This window comes from Dipteris shenzhenensis, chromosome 10, assembly GCF_047967505.1.
Source record: "Dipteris shenzhenensis isolate YYH24624 ecotype China chromosome 10, Dip_SZ_1.0, whole genome shotgun sequence".
In the NCBI taxonomy this organism is placed as follows: Eukaryota; Viridiplantae; Streptophyta; class Polypodiopsida; order Gleicheniales; family Dipteridaceae; genus Dipteris; species Dipteris shenzhenensis.
The window spans coordinates 4,324,165-4,349,769 of NC_141605.1; the positions used below are offsets into that span (position 1 = coordinate 4,324,165).

General features: G+C 48.2%; 1 protein-coding gene across 1 annotated transcript in view; it reads right to left on the reverse strand.

Moving 5' to 3' along the window:
- Positions 1–25,605, reverse strand: part of PBF1 (N-terminal nucleophile aminohydrolases (Ntn hydrolases) superfamily protein) — a 47,518-nt gene that overhangs the window by 11,582 nt on the left and 10,331 nt on the right. Inside the window, exons 4-5 of the mRNA XM_087380427.1 lie at positions 15,527–15,656; positions 15,245–15,387 (exon numbers count right to left, since the gene is read on the reverse strand). Coding sequence (XP_087236553.1) covers positions 15,245–15,387; positions 15,527–15,656 — 273 coding nt within the window. The remainder of the gene's footprint in view (positions 1–15,244; positions 15,388–15,526; positions 15,657–25,605) is intronic.

Sequence of the window (25,605 nt, forward strand, 5' to 3'; positions counted from 1 at the left end):
CCTTCCATTCATTCTTTTAAGTAATACAAGTTCTTCCTTCTCTTTTAAGCTTTTCTTCTTGTATTTCTTCTGTAAACTGGTGCACTCCGTTTGGGCTACTTATTTTGAGTGAATTGGAGCTCTAGATACCGTTATAGGGGGTACTTGATGGGTGGATCACCCCCTTAAAATCTTGTTCCAATCCGACTTTCCGTTAGGAGAAACGGGGGAGGTCTCTTTTCCTCACAGTTTTAAGGGTCTATTCACGCGGGGAGGGGGGGGGGGGGGGGGGGGGGGGCACCCCGTTAGGACACCCTGTTCCTCGTCCAAAGACCCAAAAAAATCAGAGAAATCCCTTGCCTCAGAGCTTCCGAATTTGTGGCTTCCGGCCTGCTGCATTTGCACGGTGTCCTTGTAGATGGTTGTTTCGTGCACGGGTGACAGAGGAGGTCTCTTTCGCGTGCGGATCTTGTGGGTGCACTTCCGCGCCCACGTTCCATCGCGTCCGAACCTCCTGCTTCCCGCGCCCTTCCTCCCGCCCGTAACTCCCCACGCGTGGCCTTCTTGCAGCTCTCTTTGCTTGCATCTTGCGGGCAGTCCTCCCCTACGCGTCGCCTCCTTTTGCGACCCTCTTCCACGCAGCCTTCTAGTACGCTCATGCCTACTGTCCGTACCTCCGTCCCGCATACTCTTCTATCCCGGTCGTGGATTGTCACAGCTCTGATACCAAATGTGAAGAACCAGCCCTCTCAAGAATGCAAATGTGTGCAATGCATGCAGAATTTGAATGCCGATTGGCACCAATACCCAAAGTCTTCTCCTTCCCATTGTATTTGGGTTCATAAAGCTCTACCAACTGCATGGCCTCTTTAAGAGAATTGGGCTTTTGAGCTGCAACATTTGAAGCAATACTAGGGTGCAGACCATGGATGAACTTGAGCATTCTAACTCTTTCATCAATACCATGAACAAACAGAGCCAATTTCCAAAACTGTTTGATATAATTTTTCATTGATCCTTGCTGAGTAAGATCATACCACTTACAAATATATTGATCCCTAGTAAAAGGAGATATAAAAGTTTTAAGCATTTCAACGTTGAATTCATCCCAAGCATTAAAAGTTAACCCTTCTTGCTGTAGATGCCTCCACCAAGAGTGGGCATAATCTTCCAGATGAAGAACAACAAATCTGATTTTACCTTGATCACCCTTTGGATATAGAAGGAAGTAACCATCCATCTTGCTGAGCCATTCCTCCAATTCCTCAGGAGAGGTAGAATCACCTTTGAACTTAGGAAGTATAATCTTGTCTTTCATATATTTGTCTTGATGAACAGGTCCTTTTGGTTCAATAGATTTAACTATTTGTACATATTGCTGGAATGTCATTGCTGCCCTAAGGTCTGTTGGTAGCAACTTATATTCATGGAATTTTTTACACAACTCTTTAGCTACTGAACTGTTATTATTAGTCTTACCATGTGTTGAATCCTTATCCATATGAGCTGTAACTCCACTAGAGTGATAGGTCCTTCAGGCAGAAGCCATAAAACCAACCGGTTCAGTTACATGTATAGGATGATCATCATCATCATCATCTGAACCTGAGTCTCCATCAATTTGGGGATCCATAGGTCTCTTCCCATCATAAATTTGGCGTCTCTTTAACTGGTCAAACCTTTTATTAAAAGTGGCAGACATGTTCTGCATCCTTTGGTCCATCCTCTGATTATTGGTCTTAATCTCATTAGTTAACTCCTTGAATATCTGTAGCATTGGGTCCATACAACTCTTTATGATTTGCTCTTGGTTAAGGGATGCTTGTACTTGAGGAGTTGCTGCTAAATCCCCTTGAACATTGCCAACATGAGGATCATTGGGCTCAGAAACTACAGCCTGATCATCAATTGGTTCCTTTTCTGAGATGGAATCAAGGATACCCATTGGTTGCTTACTAGCTTGACCAATAGATCTCTTTACAGGCATCTTCAATGACTAGAATCTAGAGTAAATGCACTGTCTTAAGCCCTAATCAAGAATCAGTACCAAAAGCCCCAAATGCTAGTCTTGCCCTAATTTTGCAGGTCAACTTTCAGAGAGAAACTTGAAATTTCCCACTTGATTAGGCGATCCTTATGCCAAGACTGAACCAAAGAGCCAATCAGGAGTAGAAATTCGTAACATTACACCTTGATGGCGAGAAATTGCTAGACTTTTGGCAAATGACAATCCTGCGCTAGCTGTTGCAACTGATTTTTGAAATTCTCAGTAATAAAAAACCAGATCACTATAACACTTTGTCAGTTGCATTCATGGATCTAGGCGACCATTTGCACTAAAGCTGACCCGAAATGGAGCTGTGCATCTGAAGTTTGCAGCAGTTCCTCCATGCCAACCAGTCGAAATAGCTCATAACTCCTCCAAATAGTCTCGGATCACCACCAGACTTAGGGAGCAGCCTTATGAGATTAGTGCGAACAGATCAAGCCAAGAACGCCTTAGTTTGGTGCAGGAAAACAGCAGATCGTCGCTTTCTTCAGTCTCTTGCGCCAGAGAGAAAATTCACTTCAATGTTGGACTAAATACTCCACCATTTTAGGATTCTCACACATAGAAATGATCAGGGAAGCAAGGGCTTTCCACTGATGCAAGAAGCCCCAAATTCTGAGCACTTCGAAAATCAGGGTTTCTCAGAGTGCCATGTGGCAGCTCACAACAGAGAGCACTTAATTAGTAGAATGTGCAGGAAATTTATAGTAGTGAAGTACCTTATGTTTTAGGAAAAAGGTAGGAGTAGAAGGTCATGGGTTGGACCTACAACAAAGACTTGTGAGGGGCTGCACAAGGACAGGAGGAAGTCAATTTTTTTAGAATTCGGCTGAGTATTGAACTCTTGCTGTAATTTCTATTTCAGTAATGAAGTACAAGTCATGAATGAATTGCCAAGTACAACTAGAGCCCTTATATAGGTATGGCCCAGGGCAGTACAAATCAATATTGCTTATGGGATTACCTCCTAGGATGCCACGTGGCAACTTATGGTATCCCCTAAAAAAAGAAGAAAACACTTACAAGCCAATAAAGGCCTTTCTACTAACTTTTAGCCTAAGTAAAAAGTAACCCCCTGTTACAAGGATTTCAATCCTGGACTCTTCCGTCAGAACTCCCATCCAAACTGCCCGTCCTGGAATGAGCTCGCCCTGATCGTAGACCTCTGAAGCCAAAGTCTGTGAGACTGAGATGCAGACCCCTCCGCTCCATCCTACTGCGGGAGACCACTCCTCTGGACCTCTCCCTGGGAGAAGGTGATGGCACCGTCTGATGTCTGCTGCTGAAAACATATGCTCCTGAATTAGAAGGATGTCCACTGCCCATCCTACCACTGCCCTCTGCAACTCCTGCCGGAGCATCAGGTACTGCGGCTGACTACGAACACAGTCGTGGAGCGCGCGTATGTTCCAACTCACTATGGTCCAGCTCATGAGGACGGGGGAGTCGGGAACAAGGCTCTCTTGTGAGTGGGTGCCTATCCTAGAAAGACTGTCTTGTGTGATTTTGCCGGGGGTTTCGAGGGTGAGTAGTCAATGTCTGTGCGGCGTCGTACTAGGGTGGATACCGGCTCAATATTGATCTTCCGTGCCCACTTCATCATGAAGGAGCCTTTTATCCCGAACAACTCCGCGCACGTCTAGAGGGGCCAAAAGTGTGCCTGCTCCACCTTTGCCTCCATCGGCAATTTGATAACTCCTGTCGCCAAACCACACACCCGCTCCTCGCGTGTGAAGCTCAGTTGAAAGTTTACCTCCGCGCCATGGGCGTACCAAAGATCTAGTCCCTGTGGTCCCATCCGCTCGTCCATCATGAGCATAATCTGATTACCCAAAATAGCATCAAACACCTCCGGGGACCACTTCTCCAACCCTGTGGAGGCAAACAAAAATCTCTAAACGGGGTGTGTCTGAGATCCCACTGCACTGATCAAACCCCCCTTTTGGGTCTGAAGGACCATGAGCGTGACCTCCAATGGTAGAGGGCATGAGTCCGGAATAAGCAGACAGTTCCAGGGTCCTAATCTCTAAAAGTCCCGCGGTAAGGGACGCCCAGGCTGGAGGTTGGGAGCTACTGGCCGGGAGACGAGCCTCGTCCCTCAGGATCCCTATCTGAGCGGACCTGTTGTTGCGATGAGGAAGCAGAAGGGGGCGTCGTCGTTCCCTTGCCTGATGGCAGGGGTGTCGAAGTGGAAGAAGCTGCTACTGAAGCGGAGAGGGGGGCGACGGGAGAGGGAGAGGTAGGGACGCGGGGGACAGAGGGCGGGTGGTGAGAGTGACCATAGAAGGGGGGGTTGAGGGGGAGGGAAGGGGGCGGGGGGAACCCTGGAGAGGGAGGGGGAGGGGGAAGTGAAGAGTGTCATGATAAGAGAAATCACTAATCAGTGATTAGTAGACATTAAAACATTATTATATTATACGCCAATGGTGTAACATGTATATGTATTTATGATGGACACCGACAAATTTGTTATGGCGGTGGATCATCTGAGTAGATAGGACTAGTTGAGCTGGAGCCACTGCTTCAATTGGCATCGAATTTGGACATGTGATACTTATTCTATTAATAAAAATGTGCACACACGTGTCTAGGTCCTAGGGGCAATAGGAAGAGAGTGCATTAAGGTGCATTGAATGGTAGATGCATGGGTCATAGGCTAAGGGTAGGTGTAAATGGGAAGATGGAACTTGAGTGATCTCAAGGGACATTAATGAAAGGGTATCACCCTTTCATTGTGAATCTCATGTAGCATTCTTCATTCACATTTGCATTCATCTGCCATCTCACACAAACCTTGCATGTAGGTTTCTCACACAAACCTTGCATGTAGGTTGAATTAGAAACAAGTACTCTCACGAGGGCGCTCTTTCCCATTGGAGGCACTTTGGAACTAAACCTATGGTCAAAGGGGTTTCCAATGATGAAAGCAAACTTCCTGCACCTGCTACAACTTCTTCTATTTCTAGGTTCCCCACAATGTATGGCAATGGCATGGGACAACCTAAGGCTTACAAGGCTACAGATGTAAAGTCATCCTTTGAACCCACTCCAAAGGATGATCTGAGTGATAAAAGAAACAAGTTGGTTAAGCAGTTATCTCAAGCAATTATTGATGACAGGAAGAAGAAGAATTTGTGCTACCTTTGTGGTGAGAAGTGGACCCCTGAACATAGGAATGTGTGCAAAGCAAAAACAGGAGCAAAGTTGAGCTTGATTCTAGAGATTGATGAGGATTTATCTCCTAATACATCTGCAGCAGAATCTGAATTTCATAAATATTAGGACTGTGTAAATGAAGGCCTTGATGATGATGAGGATCATAGTTCCAAAAAGGGGACCACCTTTCCCTTTGATCCAGGTGGGCTATCCATGTTTGACACCATGCTTATGGATGATAGTTTACCAAGGTGCTCAAATAGATCTAGATAATGGAACATTGAAGTTGTTGAAGATTATGAGGATGAGATCAGAAATTCTGATGGAAATGATGATGTTGATGATGATGAAGTGTATTGGGATACAGTTGGCGATACCGAATGTATACAAGCAGGTTGATATTCTCTATTAGGTTAACATGCAGTTAAAGCACAGTTTGGGTTGTAAGGAGAATCTCCTGATGTTTTTATGGGCTGCGAGGGCTCTCAAACCCTTAGGTTAAAAGGAACAATCAATAACAGACCAGTCCACATTTTGGTTGACAGTGGGAGCACTCATAACTTCATTAATGCAAAGACACTTCAAACAGTGAGGTTATGCCCATCCACTTTGGATCATGGGATCAAAGTTGAGGTGGCTAATGGTCAGCATTCCCAAAATAAGCAATATTGTCAGGCTGCTCAAGTGCAACTTTCTCAAGACTATACTTTTCATGGAGATCTATTTGTCTTGGAAATGGGACCTATTGACATTGTCTTTGGTTGTGAATGGTTGAGAACCTTGGGAGAATTCTCTATGGACCTTAACAGAATGTATATGAAGTTTATGCATGAAGGTAAGCACATCACTTTGATGGGTCACCAATCTCCTAAATTGTCCTTTATTTCTGCAAGAAGAATGGCTAGAGACCTCAAAAGTGTTTGTGGAGTCTATGCTGTTCAGTTGACCAAGTCTCAAGAGGGTAATGGGTTGTCGGTGGAGGATAAAGACATGCAGTCCCTATTACAGCAATACTCATATGTATTTGCTGATCTTCCCAACCATCTCCCTCCCATGAGAGATGTGGATCATGCAATTGTGTTGGAGCCAGGATTTAAGCCAATCAATAAAGCTACATACAGACTTCCTAGAGCTGAAAGGGAAGAGGTGGCAAGGCAAATAAAGGAACTCCTTGACAAGGAATTTATTACATACAGTCAGTCACCCTTTGCCTCTCCTGTGTTATTGGTTAAGAAGAAGGATGGCTCATTTAGAATGTGTATTGATTACAGGAATTTGAACAAAATGACAGTTAAGAATAGGTTTCCTATCCCTAGAATTGATGATCTACTAGATGAGCTTAGAGGGGCAAAGTACTTCACAAAGATTGACTTAAGGTCAGGCTATCATCAAATAAGGATGAAGGAGGGAGATGAACATAAAACTGCCTTCAGGACAGAACGTGGGCTTTATCAATTCAAAGTGATGGCATTTGACCTAACCAATGCCTTGCAACTTTCCAGGCCCTAATGAACAAGGTATTGCAGCCTTTCCTCTATAAATTTGTGTTGGTCTTCTTTGATGATCTATTGATCTACAGCAAAACAAAAGAAGAGCATTTATTGCATGTCCAACAAGTATTGGAAGTATTGAGGACACACCAGTTGTATGCCAAATCAAGTAAATGCACTTTCATGGCTGAAGAAGTGGAATATTTGGGCCATATTGTCAGCAGTAGTGGCATTAAGGTGGATCCCAGCAAGGTGAAGTGTGTAAAGGATTGGCCTATACCTCAGAATATCACCTAGCTGAGAGGGTTCCTTGGTGTAGCATCATTTTATAGAAGGTTTATAAGGCATTTTGCCAAATTGGCAGCTCCTCTCACTGATCTTCTCAAAAAGAATGCTTTCCAATGGTCTGACAGTGCCAATAAGAGCTTTGAAGCATTAAAGGAGGCATTAACTTCAGCGCCTATCTTGGTATGTCCTGATTTCTCTCAACCTTTGATAATTGAGGCTGATGCTAGTGGAAGGGGCATTGGAGCTGTCCTAAAGCAGAGTCATGGAGTTATTGCCTTTGAAAGTCGGAAATTGGATGACAAGGAGTCAAGTTTCCACATTTATGACCAAGAGATGTTGGCAATACTTCATGCAATCAAAAGTTGGCACCACTACATTTATGGCAGCCATTTCAAGGTCAAGACTGATCATAAGACTCTCAGATATTTTCTATCTTAGTCTTCTCTATCACCCAAGCAAAGGAGATGGCTATCCATTGTGCAAAACTATGACTTTGACATAGATTACAAGATGGGCAAAGAAAATATTGTGGCAGATTCTCTTTCCAGGATATGGGCTTGTACTTTATCATCTATTATTGAGGTTTATAAAGATTGGATCCATGGCATTCAAGAAGAGTATCTCAATGATCCTCAAGCAGCTGCTATGTTCCAAGACTTGCAAGATCCTGACTGTCAGCAATATCCCAATTTCAAGTTGCACAATGGGCTCTTGTGGTATAATGATAGAATATTTCTTACTGAAAATTCCTCCTATAAGCTGCTAATCTTGCAGGAATTTCACTCATCTCCTATGGCTGGGCATATAGGCCTCAACAAGACGTATGATAAGGTAAAGCAGAGTTTTTACTGGAAGGGGCTTTGAAAGGACGTTCTTGCTTATGTTCAAAGTTGTAAGCCCTGTCGACAAACAGGGAGTTGAATTTGAGGCCAGCTGGTCTACTACAACCTCTACCTATACCTCAAGGTAAATGGACACATATCAGCAAGGACTTTATTACAGGTCTACCAATGACCTCTAAGGGTTGGAACAGTATCTTTGTGGTTGTTGATAGACTTACTAAAGCTGCGCACTTCATTCCTACTAAGACCCAATTTACAGCTTCCAAGGTGGCTAAGCAATTCATGGAGAATGTGTTTAAATTACATGGACTTCCTCAGGAGATTGTGAGTGATCGTGATGCTAAGTTCACGGGGCATTTATGGCAAGAGCTTTTCAGTTCTATGGGAACACTTCTTACCCCAAGTACAGCAGATCACCCCCAAACTGATGGACAAACAGAGAGGGTTAACCGCTGGTTGGAAGAGTATCTAAGGCATTTTTGCTTTGAGACCCAAGCATCGTGGGATCAATGGTTAATTTTGTTATAATACCACCAAGCACACTTCAATTGGTATGAGCCCTTTTGAAGCCATGTTTGGCTGTAAAGCTCATGTCCCATCAACCATTATTGATCAAGCATTGACAAGCCAGCAAGCCAAGGATGATTTGGCTCACATGACTGCTCTATTACAGCAATGTAAAGATAATATGGTAAGGGCCCAAGCAAGGATGAAGGATTATGCTGATGAGCATAGGAGAGATCTTCATTTTGAAGAAGGGAATTATGTATTTCTCAGATTACATAAGTCTAGGCATGCTTCTTTGAAAGGTAATAGCAATGTTAAACTTGCTCATAGGTATTATGGACCTTACAAGGTTTTGAGGAAAGTTGGGGAAGTGGCTTATGAGTTGGAGCTCCCACCATCCTCTAGAATACACAAAGTATTCCATGTATCACTGCTCAAGAAGTATTTGGGGCCTAAGGAGCAAGTTATGGAAGAGCTACCTCCTATGGATGAAGAGGGCCAAATTGAGTATATACCTGAGAAGATCCTTGGATTTAGAGATCATGTGTTGAGGAACAAGTCCTACATGGAATATCTTATCAAATGGAGAGGTCTACCTGATGAGGAGTCTTCTTGGCAGCCATCTACAATTGTGGAGCAGTACCCTCAATTGCTTAGCTGAATTCTATGGCCAAAATTGAGTCTTTATGAGCAGATTTGATTTTCCCGTGCTATATAGCATATATGGACATGCTGCAGCCAGCATTCACTATCCTTTCTCAGATCAGCATGTCTCTCACTGGATTATATGATCAGATCTGTTATATTGGACAGCATAGCTCTTCCACATAATTGCTTGATTTCTTGGGAATATTATATGATCCGTTTACAGATCAGCATGCCTACAAGGAGGTATTGACTGAGAAACTTCATTGTTCAGTTGATATGACCAGAATTGAGCTGTTCAGGTTTACAAGGAGCATTGTATGTCCAGGTTACAGCCTTTTCAAATTTGAGGACAAATTTCTATTTGAGGAGGGAGGATTGTAACACAGGGTTACTTTTTACTTAGGCTAAAAGTTAGTAGAAAGGCCTTTATTGGCTTGTAAGTGTTTTCTTCTTTTTTTGGGGGATACCATAAGTTGCCACGTGGCATCCTAGGAGGTAATCCCATAAGCAATACTGCTTTGTACTGCCCTGGGCCATACCTATATAAGGGCTCTAGTTGTACTTGGCAATTCATTCATGACTTGTACTTCATTACTGAAATAGAAATTACAGCAAGAGTTCAATACTCAACTGAATTCTAAAAAGGATTGACTTCCTCCTGTCCTTGTGCAGCCCCTCACAAGTCTCTGTTGTAGGTCCAGCCCATGACCTTCCACTCCTACCTTTTTCCTAAAACATAAGGTACTTCACTACTCTAACTTTCCTGCACATTCTACCAAATTTAGGGGTGTTTACTGTCAGTTAGGAGCAATCTTGTTGCAATCCTGAACGTGTATGCCCCAACGTGTCAACAGCACCACCCGGCCTTTTGGAGAAAGCTGTCAAGAGTGTCTTCCTCCTGGATTGTTGAAGGGGATTTCAACAACCTGGAGTTTGGGTAAGACAAGCAAAGCGGCACCTCGTTCTCTGAGATGCCAACAGCAGAGCATAGTACCTGGGAGCTGTTCATTTTCATGATCAGTGGCAGAGACCCGTGGAGAGAGCTAGAGTTCAGCAGGACTCCTTGCAACCTTCTCTTCTCCTTTGGACAGAGGAGACACGATGGATTGCTCCAGAGATTAGACTCCTTCTATGTTGGGGATTGGGCATTACACAGAGGCGGATCTATCAGGATTCTAGCAGGTACCACGATGTCCGACCACTGTCCAGTGGTACTTCACTTGGATCAGCCCCGCCGAGGTCTCCCCTAGAAAGGGTCCGCATTCCAGAGGACCTCTTGTAGGACGAGGAGATTTAGCAGGTTATGGCAGAGATCTGGGAGCACTCAGAGATGGCACTGAGTGAGGGTTGGGCTGCATGGGTGGCCGATGCGATTCAGAAGAGCAGTGTGTAGCTGCAGGCTCACGCCCTTGGGCAGAGGAGAACCCTTCAGGAGTGCGAGCAGGCATTGAGGAGAGACCTCGCCTCCATCGAGAGGCTCAGGGAGCAGGACCCAGGTTCTCAGTGGCTTAGCGACAGATTGGAGAGCGCTCGTCTCGAGCTTCAGGACACGGAGCTGCAGCGGGCTGAGTTCTCCTACCATTCCTCTCGAGCCTGATGGGTACAGCAAGGGGACAACATGACGAAGCAGTTCTTTCAGACCACTGGGCCCCGATCGACCAACAAACAGCTACAGCGTCTCCGGGACTCACAGAGCATCATGCACACTGACCCACAAGAGATTCTTGACATGACCACCGGATTTTATAGCCAGCTCTTTTAGACAAAGAGGATGACCCTAGCTGGTTTTGTGGCCCAAGAGCTAGTTTGGGATCACGTTCCGACAATAGTCTCGCGGAACTTATGCAGCAGACTTGAGGACCCTTTCACAGATGAGGAGCTCTAGGAAGCCCTCAAGGCTCTCCCGACCCAGAAGTGCCCGAGGGAGGATGGCTTGACTCTAGCCTTCTTTTGGACTTCTGGGAGATTATCTCCACCCCTTTCCGTTTAGTTTTCCAAGATATTTTCGACACAGGCCTTCTTCCTCAATCCTTGTGCAAGGGGTGGATCTGTTTGATCCCGAAAGGGGAAGATAGGTCAAATATCCGACAGTGGAGGTCGATCACTCTGCTTGATACTGCATACAAGATCCTCACCAAGGTCTTGAGATTGCGGTTACGGCCTCATCTTATCGATATCATCCATGACACACAGACTGGGTTTGTTCAGGAGCGCGCTGTGACTCCTCCCTGGACTAATCCACAGCCTCCCAGAATGTGAAGATGTTGTCCACGAGCGCAACATCCTTAGACAACATCTTCACATTCTGGGAGGCCGTGGATTAGTCCAGGGAGGAGTCACAGCCACTGGCCATCCTTCTCTTGGACTTTGAGAAGGCCTACGACAGGGTGGAGTGGTCTTTCCTAGAGGGCACTATGAGGAGATTGGGTTTCTCATACAGATGGGTCGGAGGAGTTTCAGCGCTATACGCAGGGAGCTCTAATCAGATGATTATCGGAGAACACACAAGCGAGGCCTTTCCTCTCTCGCTCAGTCCGCCAGGGCTGCCCACTAGCTCCCTTTCTCTTCTTGTTTGTAGCAGAAATTCTGGGCTACTATTTGAGATCACAGGTGGCGGGTCTCACAGGGTTGAGGCTCCCAATCAGGCAGGAGGAGGAGCTCCTCGACTCGGAGTTTGCAGATGACACGGCCTTGTATGTTGAGGACACCATAGCAAGTCTAGAGAGAGTAAGAGGCACCTTGGCTATCTATCATGAGGCCTCAGGAGCACGGATCAACTGGACGAAATCCATACGCTTCTTCACGGGCTTTAAGGAGACATAGGAAATCCGTGAGTGGGGGAGTGACTTTGGTTTCAGATGGATACCGCGGGGCCAGACAGCGACATACCTCGGAGCAACAGATTGCCCTGGTCCTTGAGAGTGTTCGGCGCAAGCTTCTCTATTAGAGCTCGACAAAACTCTCCCTCGCAAGTCGCGCCTTAGTGGCAAACCAGGTCCTTCTTGCCACTGCCTAGTATATTACCTCCTATTGCTGCTTTCACAGAGGATGCATTGGGCAGCTCCGACGGTTGGTACGAAACTTCCTCTGGGCAGGTTCATACAGCACGAGAGGGCCCAAGTAGCTTGGCAGACGGTGATCATGCCACAGGCACTGGGAGGCTTGGGTATCATTGATCCGGAGATGCAGAGCAGGGCCCTTCTGGGCAAGTTGGTGGTTTGTGGCCTCACCCTAGGTGCCGAGCCTTGGAAGCTTCTCTTACAGAGAGGGCTTCTGAGGAACACCCCACGCACTCGGGGACAGTGGCAGCCTTCACATAGATGGATCTTCTCAGAGGCCCCCTTTACGGGAAAGGGCTCCCCCCTGATAAGGAGTCTTCACAGGGTTTGGCAGAGACTAGCAGAGGGTCTCATCCGTGCTCCGCCCAGATGCAGAGAGGAGTTTGAGCGCCAGCCCCTTATGTGGCACCCAGAGGTCAGAGATCAGGAGGGACGTATGCTTGGGCAGCGAACTCACACGGACAGCGTATGGTTGGGGCAATTTTCCCATACTGGTGTTCCCTTGAGGATTTTGATGCAGCACGCACCCCGGCTTCTTCCGTGTAAGACCTAGAGGCCTACTTCAGCCCCTCACTGAGAGTGACCCTGAGATGAATGGGAGTCTTGATGGGATACACTAACAGATGATCAGAGTGGTAGGACGCCTGGGGAAGGAGTGGCACATTGATCCTCCCAGTAGCTCAGAGCAGGACGCCTCTAGATGGCGCCTCTGGCTATGGGAGGGTAGACCCCTGAGGAGGTCCAATGGGACCCGGGGGAGTGGTTCTAGCCCTCCAGGGACGGCCTAGCGGAGACGATAGATGAGGTGCCTTTCTTTGCCTACACCACATGGATTGGCAGGAGACTTCAGATGGACTCGTTGAGGTGGATTCCCTCGAGGAAGAGACACTGGGTGACCCAGAGAGTGCCCCGAGATGTTCGCTCCAGGTTTTGGACGCGGTTGTGGTCCAGCTTGCAGCCGAGGAAGATTTCATACTTCTTCTGGCTGCAGCCCACGGAGGCTTGCCCATCGGCCCGTGGTTGGAGCACATGCGAGTGGAGGGGTAGTGCCCTTGCTGCTCAGATGGTGTCCTGGAGACTATCCCGCATTGCCTATGGAGCTGTCGTAGCGCATCGAGGATCTGAATGAGAGCCCTCTGGATCATGACACGTATGCAGGGTCTTCAGAGACTACACCTAGGGGATGGTGGCTTGGTTGACAGAGGGAGGACACGCGTTTTAGATTGATGAGATCTCCCCAACCTACCGGATACAAGGTCAAAGCATTCAGAGGATTGCACTCCACGAGGCAGAGCCCCCTGACACCCTAGCTCCTTCTCCTAGGGAGGACAGTGTTTGGGAGGTGGTAGCCAACATCACAGCTTGGAACATTTGGGTGGCTTGCTGCAGTCTTGTGATGGGAGAGCACTCGGTTCCACCCTCGGTTACCTTGGTTGCCATCTGGCAGGATATGATTTACACTCTACGGTCCACCTGGGAGCGTGGGACTCTAGGCTCCAGGGCGACTATTGAGAGGCGTGCTCATTTCTGCAAGGCTTGGCCTGCAGGTGTTTTCTACATCTTCACTCCGCGAGGGATTCCCTGGCTGTATAGTCCCCCCACTTGGCTGTTAGCCCCAGTTCCAGAGATCCCCTAGGCAATGAATTGGGCTTCTCTGGAACAGGCCGGTTTTCTTTCTTTCAGCCTTTTCCGATTTTTCATACTCAGCACCTTCGGGACTGTTGTCTTGTATGAAATCTTTCAAGCATTAATAGAAGGTTCCTTTCTTTGGGGGAAAAAAAAATGCATGCATTCTAGTTCTTAGACTAAGTCCTAGTCCCTTGTGAGCATCCCCACAGTGTTCTTTAACCAATGCAACACTAGTTAACCAATGTCAACTTTCTTTGACCCGAGTCAATATGAAAGATTTCTCTTTATTTCTTGGGAGAAGTACAAATTAGTGACAATACCCCAAAGACTTCACTTTGAGCATTCGACCATCTTTTGATTGTTCCTTTATCTCCAAAAAATGCATACGTTTAGCCTAGCAACCAATCCTATGACAAAACATAGTCCATGCATTTAATCGTAGAAGATCTTTTTTTCGTCTTTCTCAGTCCCAACATTGATCCATAGTGCTCCCTTTCTCAACTTGTCAAGTTCGTGCTATCAGTAGCGATGCTGCTTCAAATTGTCACCGTATAGAAGTGATTGCTGGTATTAGCACAGCCATTGGCACGATCTCTATGGTCTAATCCCAAAACTACTAGTCCAGCTTGCCAAACGGCAAAATACTCCAAGTTGAGACAAGATCCTGGATCGCAAGCTTGGTCTAAGCGCATGATTGCAAATGTCTTACCAAGCATCACAACATGAAAAACACTGCAAATTGCTAGCTGTCCGAAATGCTAGTTTGATCACCATCTAACTACTTACCTAACAATTCACCTATAGCTTGGCAAGAGGCAAAATTAGGTGTGACATGCCAATGCTTAACATCCATGCAGCCTGCAAAATGCTGTTGTGAACTCTGCCGTACAATCTCGCTTGCATCATAAGCACATCCTTGATACCGAGCAATACCATCTGCTCCAACTAAGCGCATTTCACAAGGAAACCAAGGCTCTTGCTTCAATTCCGATCAAATCCGCGACCATAAGCTATGGAGAAGAGGTGCTCACCAACAACCAGTTCAATCCATAGGCATTTTGCTTTCAACAACGCATATGCTTTCAGAAACACGCTTCCTAGGAGAAGATTTCTCCACTAGGCAAGCCCAAAAATTCACAAAGGTAGGTCCTTATATAATTGAGTAATACGCCTATATTTCAGGCAAACCTCATTTGATAAGATTCTTAGAACGCTCAAAGTAGGCTCTAATACCAAATGAAACACCCCCGACAAAGTCAAGTCACTTCTAACCTTTTGAGCAAGAATCGTATACTAACGAAAGACACAAAATAGAACCCCTTAAAGTTGAGCCAGCAGCTCACCTCCCAGGATCAGTACTTCAGGCCACTCCTGAGCCTGAGGTCCAGAGCACCATGAGAGCTTGCCAATATCAGGGTCAGATCATGCATCCCATACCAGTAAAATAGAATCTACCTCAAGTAACATACCTTACAAGTTCCATTCGGTTTAATGTCATGTAGAAAATTGCACTTGTCTTTTGAGCAGGTCAGCACAATAAAGCAGTGTCATATGAAAAATTAAAAACTGTGTGGAATATAGACATTGAAGACTCACCCTTGCTGGCAACAAAAGAGGACTAGCTGACTGTAACTGGTTGTCAAGCACAGGCATAAGAAGTTGCTGACCACTGCCTTGTGAGCTGTATCCAACACGTTCATATGATCCTACAGCATCATAAGTAAAAACACAACCCTTGCCTGCCAGCATAGTGAGAATTCTATCGTCAGACACACTCGTTAAGATTATAGTATCGTTTATTCCTATTTCTTTATCATTCCCAAAACAGAAAAGAAAGAGGCAAGATACACAAGCTCGCGGAGGGGGAGGAGTGCATACCTTCATTATCTAGACCCCCAAGGACATTGAATGCATAATATGGGAAGAATCGTTTATAATACAATGTGTTTGAGAGCAGTTGTCCCATGGCAGGACAGCTCATCTTCTTGTTATGTTGATGCTGATAAATCTGTGTAGCACCAGCACTTCAGTCTCTCTCTCTCTCTCTCTCTCTCTCTCTCTCTCTCTCTCATGTCTGGGTTTAATTCCCACCATGTGCTCCATGTTTTGGAGTGTTTGATGAAAATGCTGTGACTTTAAAATTGTTAGAACAATGGTCACTAACCCAACTGCGAGCCCCATATATCGAGGACAACGGGTTTGCAGATCAGGGTAGGTTTAGGCTTACCTGGAACTGCAGAACAGGCTGATACACCATCAGCAACCTGCACGCAATGTCTGCACCTTTGTGGAGGAACATCCACAACAGTGTGTGGCAGCATGGCTACGTGGCAGCGGAATAGCAGGGCAGTGCAACAACAGTGCCAGGGCCTATTTACAGGCCTGGCAGTAAAGTAGCACCAGCAGCAGGGCAGAGGCAGCAGCTGCTCAGTCAGGGTCTGCAGCAGGATCAGTAGGAGTTCACAAAAGTTACACTGCTGCCTAGGCAACACAGATTGAAGAGTGTTTGAGCACACAGCTCCAGAGCGTGTGTGTGTGTGTGTGTGTGTGTGTGTGTGTGCATAATTTGGCATATTTGGGCCGCCAGTTTCACAAGTCATATGAATCTTTTAGAGCCTCATTGCGGCAATCTTTATATGATGCCTGCCATCAGGGTGATATACATGCTTCTTGTATAGAGCTTTTCTTTTTATGCTTCTGATCTTTGGGATACTCTCCATCTTGGAGACTTTCCCTCTTGTAAAGTTATGACAATATAAATACAATGCACTGGATTTTACCCAAAAAAAAAAGTGTGTGTGTGTGCACCTACTTTGCGAGAGAGATCAGTGAGAGTTTCTATACATAGGATTACTCTTCAGTGGGCGCTTCAACTCTAACATGGTATCAGAGCCTAAGTTGGTAACCTCTTGATCGGCTCCAACAAGATGAAGGAAGGCATTCCTCTAGCAAGAAGACTCCGTTTCAGTTCAGTTCTCTGCTTGAGTGTTGCATTCAAAGTTACACGTGCTTGCAAAAGGCTCCACGCATGCCTATTCCCAACTTTGGAGATAATAGGAAATTGGATGGGACTAACTATCCCATCTAGGAGGTAAAGCTAAGTAGTCATTTATGTAGTTGCCAGGCTGATATGGGAGATCACCGAAGGAACAGAGGTGAAGGACGAGGACAAAATGATCCAACAACAAGAGTTGTACCACCAGCAAATCCAATAGCAGTGCAAGATTGGGCACAGAGAGATGTGGAGGCACTCTTCATGATAATTGGCATCACTGAAGATTCAATCATACCACACATCCAACTTGTGGAGGCCTGGAAGATCCTGAAAGACCTTAACAAGACAAACAACACATCACGCATCCTTTCCCTCCCAAATCAACTGTCCACTATGAGGATGGAGGATGGGGACCAGATCCATGACCATCTCACTAAAGTGAAGGTTGTGAGGGACCAATTGGCTACAATTGGTCACAAGGTGGACACAAGTCACAGGCCATGCTTGTACTTGGCTCCCTTTCTAGAAGCTCTAAGGGGTTCGCCACGACAGTGACAGCAAGGCAACGATCTAAGTTGACGACCTCTAAGGAGCTTAGGCCTTTACTACTCCAAGAAGAAGCCCAAGAGAAGCACTATGATGAAGATGGTGGTCACAAGGAATTCCTTGCAAAAGACAATAGGGGCAAGCTTGGAAAAGGCAAGTCCAAGGATGGCAACAACTCTAAAAGAAACAAGTCAGAAGACAATGTAGAAAAAAAGAAAAAGAATCGGGACCAAAAGAGTTTCTACTATGACAACGCAGGCCACATAGCTAAAGACTGCAAAAAGAAGATAGACTAAAAGAGACAGGAAGAGGAGAGTCAAAGTCCAATATAGCAACTGTTGCACAAGAGGAACTCTTTCTAGTCATAGAGCGCTTAGCTCATGCAATGAGGACACTGATGGCTGTGTTACAGTAAGCATCTCCTGTATCATATGTAGAGTGAGGGCTGTTTTGCAGGTGTGCCTGCCCTATGTGAGGGTAGAGTAGGAGGGGGGTTGAATGCGTACCTAGGCATGTGCCCCCACGCCAGGGTTTCGCGGTGTTCCAACCTGCTCCAGATGCTCAGAGGCTGCACCAGGGTGCTGTAACGCATGGGCTGACACAGGCCTGGATGGCACTGTTCGGGGTCTAATTGGACATATTTTGCTGCCAAGGGGGGTCGCCCCAGGGCTGCGCCTATTCAGGGCCAGCATGGGGGGTCAACCAGGCCACTGTAGACCCGTCCTATATGGTCCGGTTACCAGGCCTCTTACCCGACCTGACGGTACGGATAACCAACCTGTGGGTCCTCAGCCCACTAGACAGCTCAGGTCAGCCTATCTAGAGGAATGATAAAGGCCCCCTTCCACCCCCTTATATTCATCTCATTCTTTGGAGGTTTTGCCCTTTTCCTGATTTCTCTTGCACTCTCTATGTTTCCATTTCATAGTTCTTGTGGTTGTGGTGTTTGCTCTCCTTTGGTGTTCGCTTCCCGCTGCACTCTCACATGTATCAGAGCCAAAGGTTGGCTGAAGACCTGAGACGTGGAGGGCATGTGGAGCCAACGAACTGTGTGGAGTTTCGGGCTGCTATTCCGAGCTGTTTGAAGAGGCATAAGGAGGCATGGACTGTCCGCCTTACAACACCAAGGGGCATTCTTTTGAAGGGTGTTTTCAGATGGGTGAAGGCGGCGTTTTCTAGGGCCAGACAGTGAGGACGTGAAGGCATTTCAGGCAGCAAGCCTCTTCATTGTCTTCTCCAGCCCTCTCCTCTCTTCGGCCGTCAATCCCCTTATCTACTTTCTTTCGCACCCACCCTCCCTTTTGAAATCTACTTCCTCTTCCTTCCGACATGGCTAACCTTGTCTGAGATGGCTGAGAACAAAGTGAAGCTTCTAGTATCACCCACTTTCCAGTGGACTGTCAATTGGATGGGAACAATGACGGTGTACGGAGAGCATGATGGAGTCAGTCTTGCAGTCCTATGATCTTGCGAACATCATTTTGTTGGGGGTCTGAGGCCTAGGGATCCTGGATCAAGAGGAGGCTGAGATTCTGGCTCAGCTTTGAGACCAACTCAATGCAAGGGTAGGTTCTTTCATTTTCTTGAATGTACTCCTCAGATCATTAATCAGGGCAAAGGCTTTTGCATTCTGCTACTTCCAAAGCTTGCGTTGTTGCTGATCAAGTGTATCAACTTTGTTGTCCTCAACAACATCCCAAACTCCTTCATGCATAAGGAGCAGCTGCATCTTGGTTTTCCATGTAGAGAAAGCCTTCCCCCTTGAACTTCTCCACAAGCAAGGAACTAGAAGACAACAAAGTCATGATGGCAAAGGCCTTCGTGAAGGCGGGCAGCAAGCTGAGATGAAGAACCAGCAAAGGAATAGGCTGCTCTCGGGCTTCAAAACACAATAGCAAACTCCTCGTGTGCAAAAAGGGTAGATATAGACGCCTAGTGAAGCTCCAAATGTGAACCCAAATTAAAAAAACAGCAAGTATATGCCCTGAAATGCAGAACTGAGTGCTGCAGCAAGTTCGAACTCCTCAAAACAGCTCACCAGGGCACTCCGAAGTGCAAAAGCAGGTTGCCTATGTGAAAGGCGGCTCCCTAGAACAGCTCCGAATGCTGTAGCAGGTCTCTGATGCAAAAAATGGCTGTTGTAGATGCGCTGAAGGCCTCAAAGCAGCTCAAAAATGCCTCTGTTGTGGCGGTTATGCAGCAGCAGCCTCAGAACAGCTCGGAAATGCCTTCAATGACCTCGAACTTCTGCAAAAGATGTGCACAGGTGGTCAGCTATGACGCAAAAAATGGCTGTTGTAGATGTGCTGAAGGCCTCAAAACAGCTCAAAAATGCCTCTGTTGTAGGCGGTTATGCAGCAGCAGCCTCAGAACAGCTCGAAAATGCCTTCAATGACCTCGAACTTCTGCAAAAGATGTGCACAGGTGGTCGGCTATGCTGCAGCAGCAATGGAAGGGCTATTCTTGGCGATGAAAACCTCCAGGCACTTGTAGAACAGGGTGCCAACCAGCAAGTAATAGGCGCCTTGAACACTCGAATGAAGGCAGCAATGGAGACAGCAAGGGATGAAGAGGTGGCTGGCTATGGAGGAGGCAAAAACAGAAACTAATGGCTGCAAAGAGGAGGCAGAATAGAGGTGGAAATGAGGCGGCTGCAAGGAGAGCTGGGCACAGTTAGGGTTAGGGCAGGAAGATGATGATGTGGCAGGGCAGCTTAGGCAGGGCTTGTGAGAAGTGCAGCGGAAATGAACAGAAGAGAGAGGGAGCGAGAGAGAGAGCATGCCTCACACACACCACACTGAGAAGGAGAGAGAGGCACAAGAGGACTGTAAGCAATCCCTGGAAAAATCCCCGCTACAACAGGGGAAAACCTCTGCACAAACATGCTGCTCGAGAGCTCCACTGGACAGCTACCAACTGGGAGCACAAAGGGGTGGATGAACTGCTCCACAACCCTGCTCCATAAGTGCTACATTGAGCTGACTATGCTGCACCACCAGGTGATGGAAAACAATCAGATGGGGGGCCTATATATAGTCAGCCCCCCTTGCCTAGTCGGCTGATCTAGAAGGGGCCGACCCCCTGCTGTAGGGCCGACCAGCATGTGTGGGCTGACCCAGCACTAGGGCTGCCTGCTCCACAGCCCTCATATAGGGCCCATCAAAGGCGCCTATAAGGTCTGACCCGTGGCAGCACATCAGGGCAAACCTGCCACAAAACTCCGCAGCCACTTGGGGAACCTCCATGGCCAACGTGGCACCGCATGGACCAACAAGTGGCACTGGAAAGCCAATGCAGTCCTACTCTCACTGGAGTCGGGCACACCCACAACACAGGCCCTCACTCATCTACCCTAGCCGCACTCACTGGGCAGGCACACCCACAAGCAATGCCCTCTCTCTCTAGGTGATATTAGGAGATGTTGACCTCTAACACCCCCTCTCGGCTTCTGGATGGAGCAGACACGCCAAGGAGCTGGGTGTGAAGCTGGAACAACCAGAGGAGTGTACCTAGCACCTGTGGCCTGGGAGCAACAGTTCCAAGTTTCCAGTGATCTTGTTGAGGCGGTTCGTGCCAAGAGGGAGCTTCTTCGACAAATACTTGCGGCAGTCTTTAGCAATGGAGTATCACACGATGGATTCCTCTAGTTGTTCCAATGGCACACCCAGCTCCCTGGAGTGTCTGTTCCATCCGAAAGCTAAGAGGGGGTGTTAGAGGTCGACATCAGGAACACCCCCTCCAAGCTCCTGGATGGAACAAACACTCCAGGAATCCATTGTATGATACTCCATCGCTAAAGACCGTCGCAAGTACCATCGAAGAAGCCCCCTCTTGGCACGAACCGCCTCAACAAGATCACTGGAAACCTAGAACAGCTGCTCCCACGCCACAGGTGCTAGGTACACTCCTCTAGTTTGGTAATGGTACACTGGGTCATCTAGTACAGCAATCCAACTATTGGTACTGGTACATGACTCCAACAAGGTACTCGAACAATAATTTGACTGATACTAGCATCGGTGCAAGGTCTGCTTCCCTGCATGGGCACCTGTATCACAGAGCTAGATAGCCCCCTCTCAAGTCCAAACTCATGCACGGTCACCAGATCGATGAACTTCATGGCCCCAACAACAACAGGCATATAGCAGCTCACAAGGATTAATCAACTTACTCTGGACTCCCGCACTGGCAATCTACGAGGGTGCACGAGACATTGACCCATGGCATTAAATGTCTTTCATAGGGGCAAAAAGGGCATAAATGGGCCCTTTAGGCCCAATGTTGGGCCTTGGTACCCTTCAAGGGGGGCACAAAAGCCCCGAAGGGGATAAAAGAGCCAAAAAGCCCAATTGAGCATGTGGAAAATTGCCACATGGAAATTTTCCAACTTGGTATGGAAGTCATGGGAAGCACCTCGATCAAATGGTGACGAGATGGACGGGCAAAAGGAGGAACGTTACTTTTCGTACAAAAGCCAAGAAGGGAGTCGGCTACCGATCATCACACGAGGGTTGGACCTGCTGGTTATGCGTTAGGCAGGTTTTGCTGGTGATCACCTACAAAATAGTCAAAGCCTTTATACAACGAGTACGGATGGAAAAGTTTGTGTACAGTGTTGACGACCATACGGGTGTGAGCAATAAATTGGGCTCATAATGGGTTGTACCGGCTGCTCCACGCTTGTGCACGGATCTCGTACGAAGAGCATAGGTGCTATATACGGACATCTCAGAGGACTGCGCGTCATGCTGTCTGTGTATACTCTGCATGTGTGTCATGATCCTAAGGGCTCTCATCCAGATCCTCGCTACGCTACGACAGCTCCATAGGCAATGCGGGATAGTCTCCAAGACACCATCTGAGCAGCAGTGGCACTGTCCCTCCACTCACATCTGCTCCAACCACGGGCCGATGGGCAAGCCTCCGTGGGCTGCTAGCCAGAAGAAGTATGAAATCTTCCTCGACCGCAAGCTGGACCACAATCGCGTCCAAAACCTAGAGCGAACATCCCGGGGCACTCTCTGGGTGACCCAGTGTCTTTCCCTCAAGGAGTCCACCTCGACGAGTCCATCTGAAGTTTCCTACCAATCCGTGTGGTGTAGGAAAAGAAAGGCACCTCATCTATCGTCTCAGCTAGGTTGCCCCTAGAGGACCAAAACCACTCCCCCGGGTCCCACTGGACCTCCCTTAGGGGTCTACCCTCCCATAGCCAGAGGCGCCATCAAGAGGCGTCCTGCTCTGAGATAATGGGATCAATGTGCCACTCCTTCCCCAAGCGTCCTACCACTCTGATCATCTGCCAATGTATCCCATCAAGACTCCCATCCATCTCAAGGTCACTCCCAGTGAGGGGCTGAAGTAGGCCTCCAGGTCCTACACGGAAAAAGGCGAGGTGCATGCTGCCGCGCTGCATCAAAATCCTCAAACCATCTGCTGTCTCTCTAAATGTGAAGTCCTTCCTACCAGGACTCAGGAATGGCTAAGTCGATCTCGCCCATCTACTGCCCTGCCCCTCTTAGATGCGCTAGGGCGTCAAGCCTCGCCTCTGCCTCCATAGGTAGTTTGCTCCAACGACCAAAGGACCCTGCTGGACCACTGTTCCACTGTGCCCAGCCAATGTGAGTCTGCTGCCCAAGCATACGTCCCTCCTGATCCCTGACCTCTGGGTACCACATAAGGGGCTGGCGCTCGAACTCCTCTCTGCATCTGGGCGGAGCGCGGATGAGGCCCCCTGCTAGTCTCTGCCAAACCCTGTGGAGGCTCCTCATCAGGGGGGAGCCCTTCCCCGTAAGGGGGGCCTCTGAGAAGATCCATCTATGTGAAGGCTGCCACTATCCCGCAGTACGTGGGGTGTTCCTCAGTAGCCCTCTCTGTAAGAGGAGCTTCCAAGGCTCGGCACCTGGGGTGAGGCCACGAACCACCAACTTGCCCAAAAGGACCCTGCTTTGCATCTCCGGATCAATGATACCCAAGCCTCCCAGTGCCTGCGGCATGATCACCGTCTACCAAGCTACTCGGGCCCTAGTGTTCCTTGTGCCGTCTGAACCTGCCCAGAGGAAGTTCCGTACCAACCGTAGGAGGTGCCCAATGCATCTTCTGTGAAAGCACCAACAAAAGGTAATATACCAGGCAGTGGCAAGAGGGACCTGGTTTGCCACTAAGGTGCGACCTGCAAGGGAGAGTTTGGCCGAGCTCCAATAGAGAAGCTTGCGCCGAACACTCTCAAGGACCAGGGCAATCTGCTGCTTTGTTGTGATGTCAATACCCACCTGGCATCCGAGGTATGTCGCTTTCTAGCCCCGCGGTATCCATCTGAAACCAAAGTCACTCCCCTACTCACGGATCTCCTATGTCTCCTCAAAGCCCGTGAAGAAGCCTATGGATTTCGTCTAGTTGATCCGTGCCCCCGAGGCCTCACAATAGATAGCCAAGGCGCCTCTGACTCTCTCTAGACTCACTGTGGTGCCCTCAACATACAAGGCCGTGTCATCTACAAACTCCAAGTCAAGGAGCTGCTCCTCCTGTCTGATTGGGAGCCTCAACCCTGTGAGACCCGCCACCTGTAATATACCAGGCAGTGGCAAGAGGGACCTGGTTTGCCACTAAGGCGCGACCTGCAAGGGAGAGTTTGGCCGAGCTCCAATAGAGAATCTTGCACCGAACACTCTCAAGGACCAGGGCAATCTGCTGCTTTGTTGTGATGTCAATACCCACCTGGCATCCGAGGTATGTCGCTTTCTAGCCCCGCATTATCCATCTGAAACCAAAGTCACTCCCCTACTCACGGATCTCCTATGTCTCCTCAAAGCCCGTGAAGAAGCCTATGGATTTCTTCTAGTTGATCCGTGCCCCCGAGGCCTCACAATAGATAGCCAAGGCGCCTCTGACTCTCTCTAGACTCATTGTGGTGCCCTCAACATACAAGGCCGTGTCATCTACAAACTCCAAGTCAAGGAGCTGCTCCTCCTGTCTGATTGGGAGTGTCTGATTGGGAGCCTCAACCCTGTGAGACCCGCCACCTGTGATCTCAAGTAGTAGTCCAGAGCCTCCGCTACAAACAAGAAGTGGAAGGCAGCTAGTGGGCAGCCCTGGCGGACCGAGCAAGAGAGAGGAAAGGCCTCACCTGTGTGTCCTCCGATAAGCATCTGACTAGAGCTCCCTGCGTATAGCGCTGAAACTCCTCTAACCCATCAGTCTGAGAAACCCAATCTCCTCATAGTGCCCTCAAGGAAAGACCACTCCACTCTGTCGTAGGCCTTCTCGAAGTCCAAGAGAAGAATGGCCAGAGGTTGTGACTCCTCCCTGGACCAATCCACTGCCTCCCAGAACGTGAAGATGTTGTCCAGGATGCTGCGCTCCTAGGCAAACCCAGTCTATGTGTCATGGATGATGTCGGTAAGATGAGGCCGTAACCGCAAACTCAAGACCTTGGCGAGGATCTTGTATGCAATATCAAGCAAAGTGATCGGCCTCTACTGACGGATATCTGACCTATCTCCCCCTTTCGGGATCAAACAAATCCACCCCTTGCGCAAGGACTGAGGGAGAAGGCCTGTGTCGAAAATCTCCCGGCAAGCTAAACGGAAAGGGGTGGAGAAAATCTCCCAGAAGTTCCGAAAGAAGGCTGGAGTCAAGCCATCCTCCCTCGGGCATTTCTGGGTCGCGAGAGCCTCGAGGGCTTCCCAGAGCTCCTCATCTGTGAAAGGCTCCTCAAGTCTACTGCATAGGTCCCACGAGACTACTGTCGAAACGTGATCCCAAACTAGCTCTCAGGCCACAAGACCGGCTAGGGTCATCCTCTATGTCTGAAAGATCTGGCTATAAAAACCGGTGGTCATGTCAAGAATCTCCTGCGGATCAGTGTGCATGATGTCCTGCGAGTCCCAGAGACGCTGTAGCTGTGTGCCGGTCGATCAGGACCCAGTGGTTTGAAAGAACTGCTTCGTCATCCTATCCCCCTGCTATACCCATCGGATCCGAGACCAATGATAGGAGAACTCAGCCCGCCGCAGCTCTGTGTCCTGAAGCTCAAGACGAGCGCTCTCCAATCTATCACTAAGCCACTAAGACACTGGGTCCTGCTCCCTAAGCCTCTCGATGGAGGCGAGGTTTGTCCTCAAAGCCTACTCGCGCTCCTGAAGGGTCCTCCTTCGCCTGAGGGTGTGAGCCTGTAGCTCCACACTACTCCTTTGAATCGCATCGGCAACCCACGCAGCCCAGCCCTCACTCGGTGCCATCTCTGAGTGCTCCCAGATCTCTGCCATAACCTCTTGAATCTCCTCATCCTGCAAGAGGTCCTATGGGATGCGGATCCCCTTCTGGGGGAGACCTCGACGGGGCTGATCCAAGTGAAGTACCACTAGAGAGTGGTCGGACATCGTGGTACTTGCCAGAATCCTGGTAGCGCCGCCTCTGT